We start from the raw sequence: 19,240 nt of genomic DNA, 5'->3' as shown, positions 1-19,240 counted from the left end.
AATGTCAGGAATAAAAGCAGTGTCAGGACGCTGGGATGGCTGTCTCGAGGAAATAACTTTGAGCCCTTCTATTTTTAAGGGCCCTCTTGCCTATTTATACTTCAGATCATTGCGTAAGGTCCTACAATTTTTCCGTCTTATTTTTTGAGATATTGTGACGTTACATTGCCGAGGGGATGGAGTTGAAGGTTGGAGTACGTGCAAGTCTGTGTGCTAGAGAGAGATAACGTAAGTATGTGTGTTGAGTAAAGTGTTCTAGATAGTGAGTTGAGCATATGGAGTATAAATGTGTATGGTAAGTTAAGTGTGCGATAGAGTACGTGTACGGTATGTGGTATGTTTTGGCGTGTCTGTGTGGTAGAGCGTGGATTTAACGGGGGATGTCTAGCTGTGTCGCGGATAGTGGCCAAGATAACGTGCCTTCCGACCAGTGATGACGACTAGGCCCAGGCTTAGCCCTCGGGGTTGACGTAGTGATCACGGAGGTGCGACTGAGATGTCGCCGCCCCTTCGCGGTGGTACCCGGAGTTAGCTGGGGTACGTGTACGTTTATTGGGGAGATGGCCGGCCTTGCTTGCGATGCTCGAAGAAGCCAACAATTCGCTAACTTCGGATATCACGGGGAGTGACAGTACGGGAAGGCCCGTGAGTCCACGGCTTGTATGTTTGTAAAAGTAAGAATGGATGGAGAAGCAAGAATGTAAGATTGAAAGAGAAGGAATGGAGCGAGTGAGTTAGTGGGAGATTATCGTGTAACAGTTGTGTGACTACCGGCGAGTAAGTAAGTTGAGACTTGGCGTCGTTCGTGAACGAGTCAACCTGGTAGTCGAGTTTGGAGTCTTAGAGTAAGCGGTGGTGAGTCGGAGGGTCGCCATGGTGGACCTCGACCGCAACCGTGGACTGTTGTCGTTTTGGAGCTTGTGGCTCTGTGTATTATGCTCTTGGAGCCGTTTGTCGTAATAGTTGTCGTAAATTACCGCATTATTTATTTATATTTTATTTTATAGTTTATCTTGTGGTGTATTAAGTTTTGGGATTTGTCGTCGTCGAGAGGTTCCCGATGTTGTATTCAGGTATTTGTTCGCGTGATGTACCGAGAGTACTGGACCGCGGGTCTTTTGGGCCCCCCGCGTCACTCTCGCGTCATCTTTATTGTATTTTATTTAGTTTTGTTTTGTTATTTTATGTCTTTTATATTGGTTAATTAATCGGCTTCTTTCATATGAAAAGAACCGCGACGCTCTCTCCACAACCTAGCATACTGAGGGCTCCAAGACATGCCGCTACCACCGGTCATGTCTCTCATCTCTAAAGAATATAGTTTTTAGGTTTTAATTTACGTGTACATTTAGACTGGTTGCCGATACCGGGGAAATAAAAGTCAGCTGGCGCCCGTCAGGATCTGGAGAAGATGTGTAATGTAGCCCGATTTTGTGTAATTTGAGTTTGGAGTTATTGAGTAAATTTGTTGAGTTAGAACTTTTTTGAGTAATTATTGGGTTTATTGAGTATATAAGAGAATATTACGTTACAATATCTAAATATTAAAATCAATGATTACAATGAGTTTAAATGGAATTGAAATAATTGAACAAAGTAAAGAAATTCTCAAAAGTACATACAGATAAACACGATTTAATATTAATTTACTAAGTTTGGGAGTGACTGTAAGGGTTATTTCATTCAATTTACACTTATAGTATTCAAAAGGTGTTCGTTTGAGGCAATCAGAAGTAGTGCCAAAAAATCCAAAGTGGCATATTTAAAAACACGATTTTGATTAATTTGGTAAATTTGGGGGTGGCTGTAAGGGTTCCACCAGTCAATGTACACCAATAATATTTCTGGAATTATTTAAAGGGGGAGGGGGACGAAAAAATACTTTAAAAAAAATCCAGCGTGATATATTTATGAATAAGATTCATTTTTATTATCGTTATTGTAAATTTGGCAAAAATTTTTTTTTAACGTCAATTGAAAGAAATGTATTTTTTTCACGGTGTTCTTAAGGGAAAGAAGGAGGATAAAACGTCATGCCAAAAAATCTATCGCAATATTTTTATTTTTGGCTCGAAAAAAAAAAATTACGTGTCACAAACCGTTGGTACTAGTGCTACATATAGTTCACGCGTTGAATGATGTTTCTCGAGAATTTTTATTTTTAACAGATTTATGATATTAAGATAAGTATGCGATGTGCCGTTATGATTAATCAGAATTTTCGTCTGATTTTGGAGCGAGATATTGATAATTGCGGTGCACGTAACTAACTGGTCAAATTTACCTACAAATAAATATATAAACCAGCTGACCCTGCAAGTCATTTCCAAAACTTAATACTATTTTCGAGCTCAAAAAGAGAGCTTGACGATATCTTTAACCCTTTCCCCGTTGACCTTGAATCCCTAATCTTGATTTGGATCGTACGTCTTCGTTTTTAAGTAAGAAAGCGCTAGCCTATTTAGTAGAGAAGGAGCAGAAAAAATAGTAAAAGGGGGAGCAAGCATGCACTAATAGGATTAAACCGATACTTACACAACCTAACTAAGAACTGTGATTAGTTTTATTCTCACACAGCTCATACCCAGACTCCTCGAGACTCCCAACCGGGAAAGGGTTAAATGCATCCGTATTTATGAGTTCTTTGAGCTCCCACTAGCGGCTTTTTAGTTTTGTTCATGGGTTAGCTTAATGATATCAATAAATTTGGACAAAAATCAATGAATAAGATTTGAATAGAAAGTTTAATGACTTGGGAAAAATGATCATACTTGTTCATGTCTGTCCATGTCTGAAGCGTTATATACGCTCAGGCCTGATCATACTTGTTCATGTCTGAAGCGTTAAGAACGCTCAGGCCTGATCATACGTGTTCATGTCTGAAGCGTTAAAACCGCCCAGGCTTGATCATACCTGTTGATACTTGTCCATGCCTGTTCATATCTGACCATGCCTGAAGCGTTAAATACACTCAGGCCTGATCATACCTGTCCATGCTTGTTAATGTCTGATCCAGCCCGATATATGGGATTAAATTTAAAATCTTAGTTATAATCAAATATAACTAACTTAATTATAAATGTATATCGCTAACATAGTTATAATTGTATAGAACTTATATATCATTTTATATAGCTACAAATCAATAATTAATAAATTACATATAAAATTTTGTTGACCAAGAATCTATCACGTGACCATGTGAATCTGGGTACTTCCAATTTTACAGCCGATGGAGTTAACTAAAAATGGATATTTTTTTAGCAAAAGATAATATTATAATTGCGACAAAAATTATGGTCGATCAGATATCTGGTCAGCTTTAGACTTTATCAAAACGCGTCGATAGCCACTTCAAACATAAAAATCAAACCATTTGTCAAGAAATATCGTGGGAGAAAAAAATGCTAAAATATCTTTGAAACGACTCAACCAATCGATTTCAAATTTCGATCAGTTCTAGAATTCAACAAAACGCGTCGATTGCAACATTAAACATTAGAATCGGTTGATTATTTCAAAAGTCATCGGCGTCAAAATGTCAAAAAGATAACATTGTATGTTATTTTTTCCGGGTGTCATAATATAATGCACTAAAATATGTCCAAAACCATACCAACTCTTCGTCTCTTTTGATCCCCATATCGTTTTATCTAACTTAAACTTTACTTTGAATCATTATTATCAACAAAAAAATTTAAAAAACACAGTTTTTAATATTTTTCACGGATATTTTATATACACTAATGGAAAAAATTAAAGGATCAAAAAAAAATTCTAAATTTTTAGGCGATTTTCAACAGGCTCTAACTTTGAGAGAAATGGTCGTACAAGAATAGAAAAAAAAGGAAATTGTAGCTCCAAGTATCTACTTTTTGGATTAGAACTTATAAATTTTTTAGCGTCAGCAGTTTTTGAGTAATCTTAGAAAAACCAACGACAAAAAAATTTTCAAATTTAAAAAATTTTTTTTTTTTGGTCTCCGGGCGTGGAAAAAATTATTTTTGCTTAACCATTATGAAGATCGGACACCTTAATTATTCAGCTTTAGTTTCTTTTTTTATGGACCTTGATATGTCCACTTCTCGCCGAGATATCGGTCTTCAAATGGAAAAGGATCCTTTTGTCTTTGATTATCGATATCTCAGAAACCAATGATCGCACAGAAAGTTAATCGTGGGTTTTAAAAACTTGAATAAATCCCCTTCAACGATTAGCCATTGCTTTTTCGAAAAAAAAATTTTTTCCTATCGTCACATGAATTTAAAAATGCAACAAAAAAAGGGCATTTTGTGGTTTTTTGGAAAATCAAGCGCTGAAACGAAAATATTGTGGAAATCGTTAATGTTGACTGTGCATTTTACAGTTCAATATGTCCGCAAAAACCCTGTGAAGAGCCAGAATCATCCAACCAGCCGTTTTTTTGTTTCTCGCGATCAAATTTTTAAAAAAATTAAAGGATCACGTTTTTTGCTCTGAAAAGCTCATAATCTTTAACAAGATGAAAACAAAAATTTTTTCGGAGCTTTGTCCACAATTTTATTGCAGACAGTGCTTAAATTTCCAAAAAAGAAAGGACTTTTTTTTCAAAACAAAATTTTCAAAAAAAAAAATTTTTTTTTAATTTAATGACTGAGAGATCAGTCAAATCACGGAATGCAGTGACGTAAACGTGTTAAAAATTATTGGGTTTTGGTTTTGTAAATTTCCTAAAGTTATTCCAAAAAAAAAATTTTTTTGGAAAAATTTTTTTTTTGAAAATTTTGTTTCGAAAAAGAAGTTTTTTCTTTTCTGGAAATTTAAGCACTGTCTGCAATAAAATTGTGGACAAAGCTCCGAAAAAATTTTTGTTTTTATCTTGTTAAAGATTATGAGGTTTTCAAAGCAAAAAACGTGATCCTTTAATTTTTTTTAAAATTTGATCGCGTGAAACGAAAAAACGGCTGGTTGGATTAATCTGGCTCTTCACAGGGTTTTTGTGGACATATTGAACTGTAAAATGCAAAGTCGACATTTTCGATTTCCACAATATTTTCGTTTTAGCGCTTGATTTTCCAAAAAACCACAAAAAGCCCTTTTTTGTTGCATTTTTAAATTCATGTGACGATAAGAAAAAAATTTTTTTTCGAAAAAGCAATGGCCAATCATTGAAGGGAATTTATTTAAGTTTTTAAAACCCACCATTAACTTTCTGTGCGATCATTGGTTTCTGAGATATCGATAATCAAAGACACAAGGATCCTTTTCCATTTGAAGACCGATATCTCGGCGAGAAGTGGACGTATCGAGGTCCATAAAAAAATAAATTAAAGCTGAATAATGAAGGTATTCGATCCTTATAGTGGTTAAGTAAAAATAATTTTTTCCACGCCCGGAGACCAAAAAAAAAAAAAAAAAAAAAAATGTGAAAATTTTTTTGTCGCTGGTTTTTCTAAGATTACTCTAAAACCACTGACGCTAAAAAATTTTTAAGTTCCAATCCAAAAAGTAGATACTTGGAGCTACAATTTGCTTTTTTTTTCTTTTCTTGTACGACCATTTCTCTCAAAGTTAGAGCCTGTTGAAAATCGCCTAAAAATTTAGAATTTTTTTTGATTCTTTAATTTTTTCCATTTGTGTATTATTGCTCGGATCTGAGTCAAAACTTGTATAAATCTTTATTTTTACTGCTTACATTGATTTCTACTTCAATTTATATATTTTATTGAATATAATCAGGACTAAAAATTAAAAAACTGCATATTGTTATTTTAGTAGAAATAAATAAATTAATAATCTAATTATTATTTTGATTATAATTTTTATTTTTTCTGTATCAAAATTTTAAATATTTCCCAATAGTATGAAAAAATATATAAGTATTACATTTAAGTGTCTTTTGAATCATTAATAACCCTTCTAATGACTTTAGGCTACTGATTCTTTATGTTTATCTTTTGCAAAGATATATTTTGGTACTCGGTGTAAACAAGCTGTTAAGTCTGCTGTTACTTGTAATGCGTGTAGGCATCATTACCATCCTAGCTGTGCTAAAGACTATATTAAAAACAAGCCACTGTCACATTGCTGCAGGAAAAATTTGAACAACCTTTTGCTGAACTTGGATTCTACTAGCTCGATAGCAAGAAGTCGTATTAACTCGATAAGATCTACTAAAACGAGTGCATCGTCCGTCTCGAATTACAAATCAGCCTATCCTTTATCTCCATCAACACCTCCAATAAATGCTTCAAAATCTAACAAGTCTCCTATAACCCCAAACCTTTTGTTAACTCCTGGCAACGACTCAGTATTTCTGTCACCTTCAACTTCTACTGCAATGCCGCTCTTACCTTAAGATTGGTCAGGAAAATCCTTGGATGATAAAATGACAGCTCTGATGGAACAACTTCTGTCTTCTGAACAATCCATGAAAAAGAAGTTTGAACAACTGAGTACTCAGATTGAGGAGTTAAAAACTGAACAGTCTAATACTACTGAAAAATTAGAAGAAGTCACTACGAATGTTCAGGTGAATGCTGATGCTATTTCCAAGATTGATAGAGAACTCTCCGAGTTAAAATCCCAGGTGGAAACTGATAAGGAATCGAAGCAAGAGAAACTATCGTCTCTGCGTAACCCAAATCCAGTAGGATCCACTTCCAGTTCACCTGCTAATTCTCCGGCAACCCAAAGCACGGCTGAATTAGTTATCTCAGGCATCCCGGACCCTGTTATTGATAAACTGCCTCCGACGGACATCTCAACTGCTATTCTTAACTATTTAAAATTACCTCATCTAACAAGTGATGTCTTGAATATTCGAAATTTGATAGACAGGCGAAACAAAATGTGGGTAATACACAGTTGTTCGACGAGACCGAACTTTAAAACATGCCGAAAATGGACGTTATGTTAGAGGTGGTGGAGTAGCGTGCTTGATACACAATTCCTTCAAAATCAAAGTATTACACATTTCAACGTCGGATCACATAAACCAGCCTGAATTCCTGATAGTTGAGGTTACTTTAAAAACTGGCTCTCACCTCTTGTTGTCATGTATATATAGAAGGCCAAAAGGAATGTTTCTCACTGAATTTTTTGATATTTACTCTAAGCTTGCTCCTAACTTCAAGAATATTGTCATAGCAGGGGATTTAAACTGCAATCTTCTGGAAAATTCTTACGTTGCAAATCACTTGAAAGATTTTATTACTGAATCTTCCCTACATTGCATACCTTATGGTGCTACTTTCCATAAGAACGGCTGTGACTCGTGGCTAGATGTAATCTTGGTTGATAGTGAAGATAAGTTGGTCTTTTTTGCAAAGTCTGATTCCCCGTTCGCTGATGGTCATGATTATTTACTGTGTCAATATAAGGTGGATCAACTGCAACCGATAAGCAAGAAAATTACGTTCCGGAATTTAAAAAACTGTGATCAGCAAGCGCTATCAGACTCTTTGTTTAACTCTCTAAAAATTGACAATTCCGTACTAGAAAAATCTGATCCAAATGAACTCTTATCAATCTTTAAATCAAATGAGCTTGCTCTCTTGGACCAGCATGCACCAAATCACACAAAAAATATTTCTCGGCGCAGTAATCCTTGGTTCACCAAAGAACTTAAAAATAAATGCAAAGAGCGTGATGAGCTTTATAAACGAGCTAAAAGGAACCATGATCAAACCTTACTTACGCAGTATAAAATCAAACGAAAATATGTAAAAGCTGAAATAGCACAGGTACGAGAGTTCTATTTGAAGACAGCTTTATATAATTTGCCTTTTGGCTTTTCTGTCTGGGGTAAGCTTAAACATCTTGGTCTCACTAAAACAAATCCTTCTTCACCCCTAAACTTTTTTGATGCACTAGAACTAAATGAGTACTATGCAAGTATAGTTAGGAAGCATCCAGCTGTAAACAGTGAGTTTTTAGACAGTTTGCCGATCTCTTTCCAACGCCAGGTTGATTGTTCATTTCATTGGGAAAAGATTGATATCGTCGATGTCACAAAGGCTCTTCAATTAACTCTCATGAAGTCTAAGGGTAATAGTCCAGATGGATTAGATTTGCGGTGGCTAAAAGATCACCTTCCCCAAATATCCCTATTTCTTACAGCTCTATTCAACAGATCGCTTGACACCTGTATCTTTCCTGAGATTTGGAAAATCATTTACATCATACCACTGAACAAGATAACTTTGCCCAGATCTCCTTCAGATACAAGACCAATAGCAAATCTGTCTCATTGAGCAAAAGTGTTTGAAAGAATAGTTGCAAATCAGCTAGTAACTTACCTGGAAGACAATTCATTACTTGATCGGTGTCAATCAGGATTTCGTAAACATCGCAGTACGCAAACGGCATTATGAAAATTCACAGACGACGGAGCAATGGATAAGAACCAATTCACTATACTGGTGCTATTTGACCCGAGTAAATCCTTTGATTACGTTGATCCCAAAGTAATTCTAACTTCTCTGTATGAACTAGGTTTCTCTAGATAAGTGATAAATTGGTTTTTCTCCTATTTGTCAAACCGTTCCCAATCCATACTAAACGACCATGGAACTCCAATTGAACTTTTAAAAACCTCGTCGGGTGTTCCTCAAGGCTCTGTACTTGGCCCAATTTTATTTTTAATCGTTATAAACTCTGTGGCCAGGTGGATAATCTTTTGTAAATATGGCCTGTTTGCTGACGACATGTACATCTACCGACATTGCTTCGCTTACCAGTTCCATGATGCGGTTCAACAAGTCACTGCTGATTCACAAGCAATTGCCGATTGGGCACGGTCTCATGGATTGATGATTAATTTGTCTAAAACTACGGCGATGATTTTGGGATCTAGTAGTAAATTGAAACAATTACAATCCCTGGATGTTCCTCCTATTCAAATTGACAACTCACAAATTCCTTACGTGAATTCTACAAAGTGCTTAGGGTTCATAATTGATCAAAATTTATCCTGGAATAGTCACATCTTACAGACTACCAGGAAAGTTAATTTTGCTCTTCATAGTCTTAAGGTCCGAAAAAATATTTATACTACTGAGATAAGAAAACTCCTGGTAACAGCTACTATCCTACCTCTAATTGATTACTGCTCTATTGTTCTTATTGATTCGACTTCAGAGAATAATCTGAAGCTACAGCGAGCTGTCAACTCTTCAATTAAATTTATCTTCAATCTCAAAAAATATGACCATATTAGTCCTTACCGTCAAGAACTGGGATGACTTACAATTAGGTATCGTCGACTTTATTATGCAGTTTGCTATTTGTATAAATTACTAGCAAATGGAAAACCGGAGTATTTGCGTGACTTGTTTGTTGAGGAAACAGACGTTCGACATTCAAATCAATTAGCTGCAAGGAAACATACCTCCTTCCAATTACCTCTTTTTACTACGAGCTACTTGGAAAAATCTTTTTTGGTGACTGTAATAAGACTTTGGGAAGAACTTCCACGTGAAATGGTAAATTCGAACAGCTTGCAAGTCTTCAAAAAGGAAGTCTTCAATTATTTATCAAATCTCGACAAATAAAATAGCGTTTAATGAAGAGTAAATATATGACAAGATCTCAAATGCTGTATACTAAGTCAAAAAATGATTACCTAGTGACTGTGATAAGGATAAACTCAGTGCAATACGTAAAATTACTAGTTGACCTAAGTAAAAGTGAAGAAGTTGAGACTTTATACCTTAAATCCTTGTTTTTTATTTAATTATTACTGAATGAATATTGATGTAATTCAAAACTAAATTTATCTATAAGTATTTTTCTTTTATATAGTTGTACTATGTACTCACAACTATATGTTCTTTTGTAATAAATGTAATTACTATGTTATGAAATTTGCCATTTGGCCTGTGCCTTGGCATTAACAAACGAAATTCTAAATTCGAAAATTCTAAATTTTTGGTGAAAAAAATTTTATGCGTATTTATTTGGACTAAAAAAAAATATAAGTTTGTTGAAACGCAAGATATTATGAAAAACATAAGTTTTTAATTTTTTTTTAATTGTTCCACAACTTCAAAAAATTTGAAAAAATTCCTGAGTATAGAGGAGCATAAAAGACATTTTCTGACGAATTTTGGTGGGTGACATATTTTAAAAAAGCTAAAAAAAAAAGATTATAATTTTCTTTTCTCCGTTAAAAATCGGGTTTCCGTTTGAGAATCATGATTATATAATTCTTTTATGTTTTGGACCAGTTAGAATTATGAAAAAAATCATCATTGATCAATTCGAGATTTTACTATAAAAATTAAAATAATTTATGATGGATACTGCAAAATATACACTGATGGTTCTCTCAAAGACGGCAAAAAAGGATGTGCAATTGTCTGTGACGAAAACACCTACATGTTCCAACTACCTAAGTTCTGCAACATCTTCTCCTGTGAAGTAATAGCGATTGACAAAGCAATTGACCTCATCATAAAAAATAACATACCGAAAGCCATCATTTTAACCGACTCCAAGTCGGCGCTCGATGCAATTGCAAACTCCGCAAATAATGACACAAGAATCAAAACAATCCAGAATAAACTTCACCAGCTCGACCCCAACCAAATCCACATAGTTTTAGCATGGCTACCTTCCCACCAAAGATTGAGCGGGAACGAAAAAGCTGACGCAGCTGCAAAAAAAGCTCTAACTGATGGTACCAAAATCAACGAACTACTAGCCACAACCAACGAATTTAAAAACGCTGTTAGGAGCATCATTTGGGCTAAATGGAACATCATGTGGAGAAACTCCAAATCTTTACTGCATCATGTAAGAAATAACGTATGGGAAGAACCTCCATCATCCAACAACCGTCCAAATCAAGTAATTTTCACACGGTTAAGAATTGGTCACACTAATATGACACAACCATCTCATGACACGAGCACCCGCCAATAAATGCCCAAAATGTGAATCAACACTAACAATCAAACATCTTTTAGTCGAATGTCCAAACATCACAGACAGGATCATCAAGCTACCAACGGAAATGACTGAATGTCTAAATGACAAAAACAACTTAATTACAGTTTTAAACCTATTAAGAAAACTAAAATTGCTCAACAAAATCTAATTCTTAAATTATGTGAAATGTAACTCATGTATATTACTGAAGTCGCTCATGACCTTTGATGTTTATGCGACTTTGAAATAAATTAAAAAAAAAAATAATAATAATAATTACGAAAAAACAGGTTTTTTTGAAATTCTCGAATACCGTTTGGGTTAAAGAGCTAAAAATTGTGGTGAATTATTTTCATTCGACACCAAATCGACCCCCTAAGTATGAGTCAAAAAAGCCATGGGGGCAGAATTTCCATATTAATCCGGTTATGCCCTTTGTGTAGATGAAGTAGTATTCAAGAATAGTAATGATAGCTCCAGAAGTTCATAGTAATTATCTCTTGGTTGCGCTACCTAAAAATGAGATAATAAAATAATCAATAGATATGATAAATGATCCGCAAATTTTTTTTTATATATCACTTGAAATTATCCAAAATATAAACTTTCACAGAACTATTTTCTTGAATTTAAACTCAAAAAATATAATTTAAGATATACGCTTAAGACTCGCAGACGATATCTAAAATCATTTGTATTGAGACAATGTGAATTGTCATCTTCTCCCTCAGCCTTGCGGTTCCCATTTTTCCCCGTCTCGTTGCCGTCTGAAAGCACCTAAAGCTAGAGTCATAGTGCCATGGTTACATGATTAATTATCACCTCAACGCATGACCGTGAGGGGAAGTGGGGAGTGAGCCCAAAAACTCAGCCCTAAGACCCTACGGTGATTGAACTTCACTTCGATCCTGGATCAATTAGCATTAAGACGTATAATTTAGTTTTACTGTCATATACGAGCAATTCATTTGCGACCTTGTTAATACGGACAACTACCTTGTAAATCGGGAAATTAACTTACGTTATAGTTGTGTTACTAGCAATTCTCTTGCGATATACTTTACTGTCCAAGTTTACTGATTATTATAAATAGAGTTAGTTCAATTCAATATTACTGTACGTTACCGGCGATATACTCGCGATATAAAATTATACTGTGTCACGAATCTGTCTACATTATATCCAGCGCTTGCATTTTCTTGGAAGTAATTTTGATTACTATAATTAGCAATAAACTTGCAAAGTATTCTGATTAATTCCTTTTATTCCATCTATCACTGTTCATCCTACTTATTTCCTATTTTACTGGTAAGATCATTGAAGAGTCTAATGAAATAAATATTAATTAAGTTACCAATAGTAATTCGACTATTGACAAGAATAATCTATAATTTTATAAGCCGTGAGGTAAGTTGATAAGTTTTCTCATACGTTGCCGAGTTTGAATAAGTGCGGGTCTTTGCTTTGCAAGAACCCCAGCCCACTGCTCTGTCCAAGTAAAATAAAATTTGTTAGAGGCCAGCCCAAGCCAGGGTTCAACCCGCGAATTCTGGTGGCTGCTGGTAAAAATCGCGAAGACGAAAAGCGATTTGTCTCAGTATATATTATAACCTTAGTCATAAATGATTAGTAATAAACGTTACTATTTCTTCTTTCACATCTTCAAGAGTATTGAGTATGATTGGGTCCGAAATTCTCGGAGTATAATTTGACGTGTTGAGATTACTCCACTTATTTTTGAATCGTAAAAAAATTGATACATTTGGGCCGGATGAAGCGGGCCAATAGATTTTAAACACTTTTTTTAAATACTATTTTCGAAAAACTGATGTCTGCATCGTAGATATACCAATTTTTTCTCCAACTCGTCTTCAATCAGTTTACAAGTGCCGCCGTGAATTTCTAGATAACAGAATATGTTTGGGCGAGAACTAAAAATAATTAGTTTATAAATTTATTGGTGTTTAGTAATAAATTTATTATTATGGAGTTTATATTTAAGAGCAGATTATATTGTCTTTTGACTGTTGCAAACTCAGAGTGGATGTTAGAGTGGTGGACTGTATTGGATGACTCTGGTACTGGTGATGGTTTCAACAGGATAGGTGAAACACTCCCGTGGCTGACGATCTCGCTGTGTTTAGCTTGGCAGGGTCAAGCTGTTGCTGACGTGATCTGGCGGTCTCAGAAACGGTACAGGACTCTGGTTCTTGGACTGGAGACTCACAGCGCTCGTTCAAACTCGTACTTTGCTCGTTCAGTTCGTAGTTTCTCGTTCGCAGTGATTAGGCAGCAGCTGTTGGGAATAATGTGTCGTTAATGGCTTGCTCGGATATTAGAGAGATAGCTGCAGATCAGCTTAGGAGTCAGAAGATGATACTGGAGTTCTCGCACGCTACGCATGGGCGTTGCGGGAGACTCGAACAGAGCACAGTTAAATTATAGCTTGAGTAGACAGGTGCACGGTCACAAGAACATCTCGAGCTTCGTTTCTCATCTAGCCGATCCACCACAACGACTGACGGGTCGCCAAGGCGGTGTCCCGGTCGCGGAGAACCAGGGACCAGTCTGGGGTAAGGCCTTGGCGAAGACTGGGGGCAGGTCAGCCATTGTGATGCAATCGGTAAGAGCAGGAAGATGATGCTGCTTGCTAGGGCATCTGACAGTTCACCAGGAGGTGCCCCGGCCGCAGGTGAGCCGGGACCAGACACTGAAAGAGCTTATGACGTACTGAGATAGGTCAGATGCGGACTAGTCAGGTGAGAATCCAGTAGGTACCTCTCGAAACTCTCATCTAGCCGATCCACCACAACGACTGACGGGTCGCCAAGGCGGTGTCCCGGTCGCAGAGAACCAGGGACCGTTCTGGGTAAGGCCTTGGCGAAGACTGGGGGCAGGTCAGCCATTATGGTGCTCTCGGTAAGGAGAGAATACCCGAAAGGATTCTCCAGAGTAGATGTGGTCCGCTATAACTACTGACGAGTCACAAGGTGATGCCCCGGTCGCAAGTGAACCGGGACCAGACTCAGGAAGACCTTGTGACGAACTGGTAAAAGGTCAGTCATTATAGCGCGACCCACTTAGAGCGTCAGAGTATTGACAACATGCGAGAGAGAATAGCAATTGAATCTGTTTACATACCGATGGTAACCCAGGTTGTAATTTACTTAGACCTGAGTTTGGTGGTGGAGTGCTGGTAGTCTGCGGCTGGATATCGCGGTTGCACCAGTGCGGGGTGAGCTGATGCAGATGAACGATGACCACGAGCTGCTGAGTACTCTGGATGCTGCGCACTTGTTTTCTTGATGGTAATAACTGCCTGCTAAACTAGGATTAACTGAATAATTATAACTGAACGGTTATTAATTTCACTGTGTCAGGAAAAGAATTGATTGAACTGATATTTGCAAACTGCTGCGAAACTGGTTAGGAAAACTGATAAGTTCGGAGGCACTCGATGTACTCGGTACGAGAGGTCAGAGAATGACTGACTGGAAACAACGGCAATGAGTTGGTGCAGACTGCCAGTATGCTAAAAAAAAGGTTCAAGAAACTGGTTTGGAAGTTTCTCGAGTTTTCCATTTTCCTAAGAGCGTGAGAAAGTTCTGTAAAATTATTTATAGTAAAAAGTTATGTAGAAAAAAATGGAAACGAAATCTGGCGACCAAATGTTCGCGTAGGAGAGCTGCGTATGCGGGTGAAAGGCTCGCGCTGTGTACGGAAAGGATCAACTTTTATGGCCCCGAACCCGGGACGGTCATAAAAGTAGGTACACGGGCAATGTTGCGAGTAGCGCGGAGCTGAAATATTTAGTTTAAAAAGAAAGAATTATAATTTTGAATGTTTTATTTTATTTCTAAAATGCACAGTTGTTAGTTTCTTGTAACAATTATTTTTAATTAATTTTTTGATGTATCAATTTTCAACAGAATATATAATTTAACATAAGTTAAAAATAAATTTATGCGATAATAACCAGTTCGAATCTGAATATTAAACCAAATGATATGATATTAATTTTATACTATGTCATGGTAAAGTTTTTAAGAAAACAATTAATACCGGTATTAACAGCCACCGTATCGAAAGACAGTCCTACTATTTTACGACTGATACCCCAATCTAATAGAATTTTCACAATAGCATCAGCCTGATTTTTTGCAGTTCCAGATTTCATCTTAGGTACACCTAATATTTGTTCACTGCCTGATGACGATATAATGATTGGTAGTCTATCAACTTTTTCCGTACCTACTATATCCGGTGATATTTTTCCGTCTCAATGTAGCACAATATAACGGTGGGCCCTGGCTACTTCGTGTCCAGTAGCCACTAACCACAGTTAATTAATTTCGCCGAATTAATTCAATTTTATTTATTAATTATCTTAAATATAAATTTAGATGTTCTGCTTGCTGGTTCTGAAATCGGGAAAATTTGATGTAATCTCAGGAAGCAGGTACTCGTCCTGAGCTGGACACGCGACTGAAATAGACATATATATATATATATATATAGGACTCTGGTGATAATTAAATTTGAATGCTCAATAGAAGTTTAATTTACTAATTTTATTTAACTAAATCCCCGTATATACAGTTTCCTCTTTTTTACTTAAAATTATAATAAATTTATATATATTTACAAGACGTCCGGCGAGTAATTTATTGATTCGGGACGCGTGGGTTTATTCGTAATGAGCAGGAATAAAATTTAACAACAAAATATTTAACCGCGTTGAAGAGAGAGTAAATATGCGTATGCGATAATATAATTTTATATAGATATATAGCGATCAAAGGGTGTACGACTTACTGGTAGTACCGGTCGTCTCTGGATAGTGCTGGCCTTCCTTGGTCTCCAGCAGCAAATTTGACCGATCGGTTGAACCTTTCGAACTTGAGTGTCGTCTTGGGTCAGTTCTCTGGGCCACCAACCTGCGTTGACTCCACCTAATTATGCGCAGGGACTAATTTGTGGTCCCATGATGCGCGAAATCATCCCCCAAATTCTAACGCAGAGATTAGACTGTTGCACTTGTCTTTCAGAGCAAGAAGAGAGAGAGAGAGAGAGAAAATAGATGAAGCGAGAGAGCCACACTCTCACGTCTTACGCTTACTGCACGGTTACAACAAAATTATCCTGGTTTTTAAGTTCATCTTTAAAGTTAGCAGCCATATTACTTCGAAATTTTTGGCGAGCTCGATGAACTGTCGAATGACTTAATTTACAGCCTTTCATATCAATGCCAGTACTTTTGAGAGTAACAGCTACAATATATACGGCATTTCTGCTGCTAACTTTTCTACGATCAAGGGTAGCTGCAAGTTCCGGTGTCATGATATTAATTAGAGGTGCTGTCCGTTTTGATTTCTTTTTTATTTCGTCTTCAAAATCAGAGATATTATGAAAAATTTGACTAACGGTAGAAATGGTAGATTTCGATTTTTGACCGAGAAGAAGGGTCTCAGTATTCGTAAGTGCCTCATGTTCTAAAACGTTCAAATTAAAATGAGGTACAACTACAACAAAAAATGAATGTGTGCAAATGATATCAATTTGCGAATGTTTGATTAATTTCGGTTATAGACAAATGAAAACACAGGTCTACAAAAAAAAATTTTTTGTTTGATGCCGCTAATTCTAGGTTATATTTTGGTTAATTAGCCCACAAGATGTCGTGCGAAGCTGTCAAAATTATGAAGCTACGTTCAGGTTTGTATCGATCGATATAATAACCTAAAGAACGTATTTTATCATAATTAATGTCATTATAATCAATAATTTTTTTTATTTAAATTAATAATATTGATATGCCGTCGATATGCCACCACTTAAATATAGTGGAAACCTAAACATGCAAACCTTCTCAATAAGACAATTTATAGATAAATTGAGAAAAATATAGATAGCCCGAACTGGGAATCGAACCCAGACCAATTCGGTATCGCGCCGAGTGCTCTACCAGTTGAGCTATCTGGCACTATAATGAGAACGTTTTCATCAAGATTTAAAGGTGATGGAAGATAGATACCAAGGTCGCTGGGATGAGCATATGATGGCAGATTACTGTTGGAGTGTTACACGGGAATGTCCTGAAGACATCCATCGGAGAAAATCTAAAAAGAGAAGCTTCTAACTTGTGAAATAAAATGTGTAATTAAATGTATTTAACTGTTTTGAATTAAATGTTCTTTTGTTTTTTAATAAATGAAAATCTTGAAAACTATACGTAGCATTAAAAAAGGAAGTATCACGTTTTTATCAGGGTACCGAATGTACTTGAAATCAGTTTTACTTTTAGCAGCACCAAAATCATTGTAGACCTGTGAAATATATGCCATTATAACAAAATTTAGCGATAAAATAATACAAAAATATGTTGATAATTCAAATAGATATTTGAATATTACCGCGTAGTTGCAACCACGCACTCTGACGGCATCAAATAGAATTAATCAAAAATCGTAATTCGGTATCATTCATGTAATCAAGCTACATACGCTTTAAATTTTATCTTATGATTAATAAATATCATTTTAATAAAAAAGTGGTATCATCCATCGATATCGATTTAAAAAAAAAGTGAAGATGAAAATCTTACCATCTTTATTTGTATTCGTTTCACTCTGATTTCAACAACAAATTTTCATATCTTCGGTACTAGGCTCAAAATCGTTTATAAAACCACGTCGAGATGGTTGTCTTTGGATTTCCAAAAAATTATTTTTGTAGCATCAATTTCGTGAGAACATTTGCATGGGAAATATCAAGCAATTTGTATAAATTATTACAAAAAATAGATTCTGTTCAAATCTCCCGCGCCCATCAATTCCATTCTCACCGTCGATATCTTATCGTCGGCATTACCGATCAGTCATCAACTATAGGCGGCTCCGCTAGTCGCATTCTCATTCAAGGGACCGCTAGAGTGGGGATGAAGAAGACGGATGCGCTGTCTCACTCACACTTCCATCGCTCTCTCTCTTTCTTATAGTTACAGTGATTTCATGGCTGACGCCTCGTGCTCTCATAAATCGTATCGTATTTTCTCAATCCCTTGCGTTCTCAATGCAGTTCTCAGTGCTTTTTATTAATAATAATTCATAGTAATTGTTTATTGCATTATTTTTGCTCTCATTTTTCATCTCAGTATTAATTTTGCATAAATCAGTCTCACCTCGTGTACCGGCACTTTTTGCGCCTCGACGCCATCTTGGCCACGTGTTGATCGCGAGTGAAATTAAAATAAAATAAACATTTATAATATAAATTACATACAATTCTCATCATAAACAATTCTTATACAGTGTATATATTGTAAATAAAATATTTATAGTGTTTATTAATTGAAATCGCAGTGTTAAATAAATTTATTCATTGCCCGCCAATTCACACACACCAGATCCTCTCATCCTCTCACTTAATAATTAATTAGTTCTTAATTATTTAAACAGATTCTTATTTCTTTTGTGTTGGAGATTTTTTCTGGCGTTTACTCTTTGATAATAGTATCCATCTGTTATGAAATAGAATTATTGACACAATTATAGAAGATTCTTGACGCAGTGGAATTCCTGTTTGTCGCCAAAGTTCTATCATTTGTTTTGTCGTACTTGCTGAACTTTGTTTAATTGTTAAATTACAGGTTTTATGGTGGTATAAGAAAACCGACATAACCTCTTTGAGTAATGAAAGCATTCTTCCAACAAAATCTTGAGTTATTTTACCAATTAAATAGATTTCTTCTTCCATGATGATGAATTTTAAATCAGCTTGTAAATAAAAAGAAATAATAAAGTCCACTTTGAATTATTAAACAAACATTGTTTCAAACAAATACGAATATCTTTCTCCGTAGACAATGCATTAATACAATAGCACAATTTTGACACATGTTATCAGTACTTGCCACCACAGAATCGATAACTAATTGAAAATCAGATAAGAATTGATCGTTTGAACAGAGTAGTTGTAAATAATATCTTTTTACTAACCATTATGAATCCATCACAATGTTTTTTTGTCACTAATAATGAGTAATATTGTGTATTATGGAATTTGTCACTAAATTATGCTAACCATATTATGAAAATTTAATATATTTTAAAACAATAATTTTTTTCTACGTAATGATAATTGTACGATAAAAGTTAAAAAAAAACCCGAAAATTCGATGAAAATCAAATTTTGACTTCGAATAACTTGGGAAGAAATCAATTTATGATAGAATGATAGGAGACCTTATTTGTAGAGTGTTCAATTTTATATAAGAATCCGAGATGACCATTGCCATAAGTTGATTCAATGCTTCGATATAAATTTCTAA

The 19,240-nt window shown here is 35.6% G+C and overlaps 2 protein-coding genes across 2 annotated transcripts; both read left to right on the top strand.

Annotated features, from left to right (window-relative positions):
• The first annotated feature begins 7,061 nt into the window (after nt 1-7,061).
• On the top strand, nt 7,062-8,234 carry LOC130673083 (uncharacterized). The gene has a single exon (XM_057477995.1). It carries the CDS (start codon nt 7,062-7,064, stop codon nt 8,232-8,234), a length of 1,173 nt encoding a protein of 390 aa, XP_057333978.1.
• Nucleotides 8,235-8,687: 453 nt separating this feature from the next.
• LOC130673076 (uncharacterized) lies at nt 8,688-9,224 on the top strand. The gene has a single exon (XM_057477983.1). It carries the CDS (start codon nt 8,688-8,690, stop codon nt 9,222-9,224), a length of 537 nt encoding a protein of 178 aa, XP_057333966.1.
• The last annotated feature ends 10,016 nt before the right edge of the window (nt 9,225-19,240 follow it).

Source organism: Microplitis mediator, chromosome 1, assembly GCF_029852145.1.
Source record: "Microplitis mediator isolate UGA2020A chromosome 1, iyMicMedi2.1, whole genome shotgun sequence".
Lineage (NCBI taxonomy): Eukaryota > Metazoa > Arthropoda > Insecta > Hymenoptera > Braconidae > Microplitis > Microplitis mediator.
The sequence above is the reverse complement of the archived record's forward strand: the minus strand, read 5'-3'. Positions and strand labels throughout refer to the sequence as shown.

Excerpts from the sequence above, each read along its gene's own strand:
- LOC130673083 (XM_057477995.1), top strand. The coding sequence starts at position 7,062 with ATGTTTCTCACTGAATTTTTTGATATTTACTCTAAGCTTGCTCCTAAC.
- LOC130673076 (XM_057477983.1), top strand. The coding sequence starts at position 8,688 with ATGTACATCTACCGACATTGCTTCGCTTACCAGTTCCATGATGCGGTT.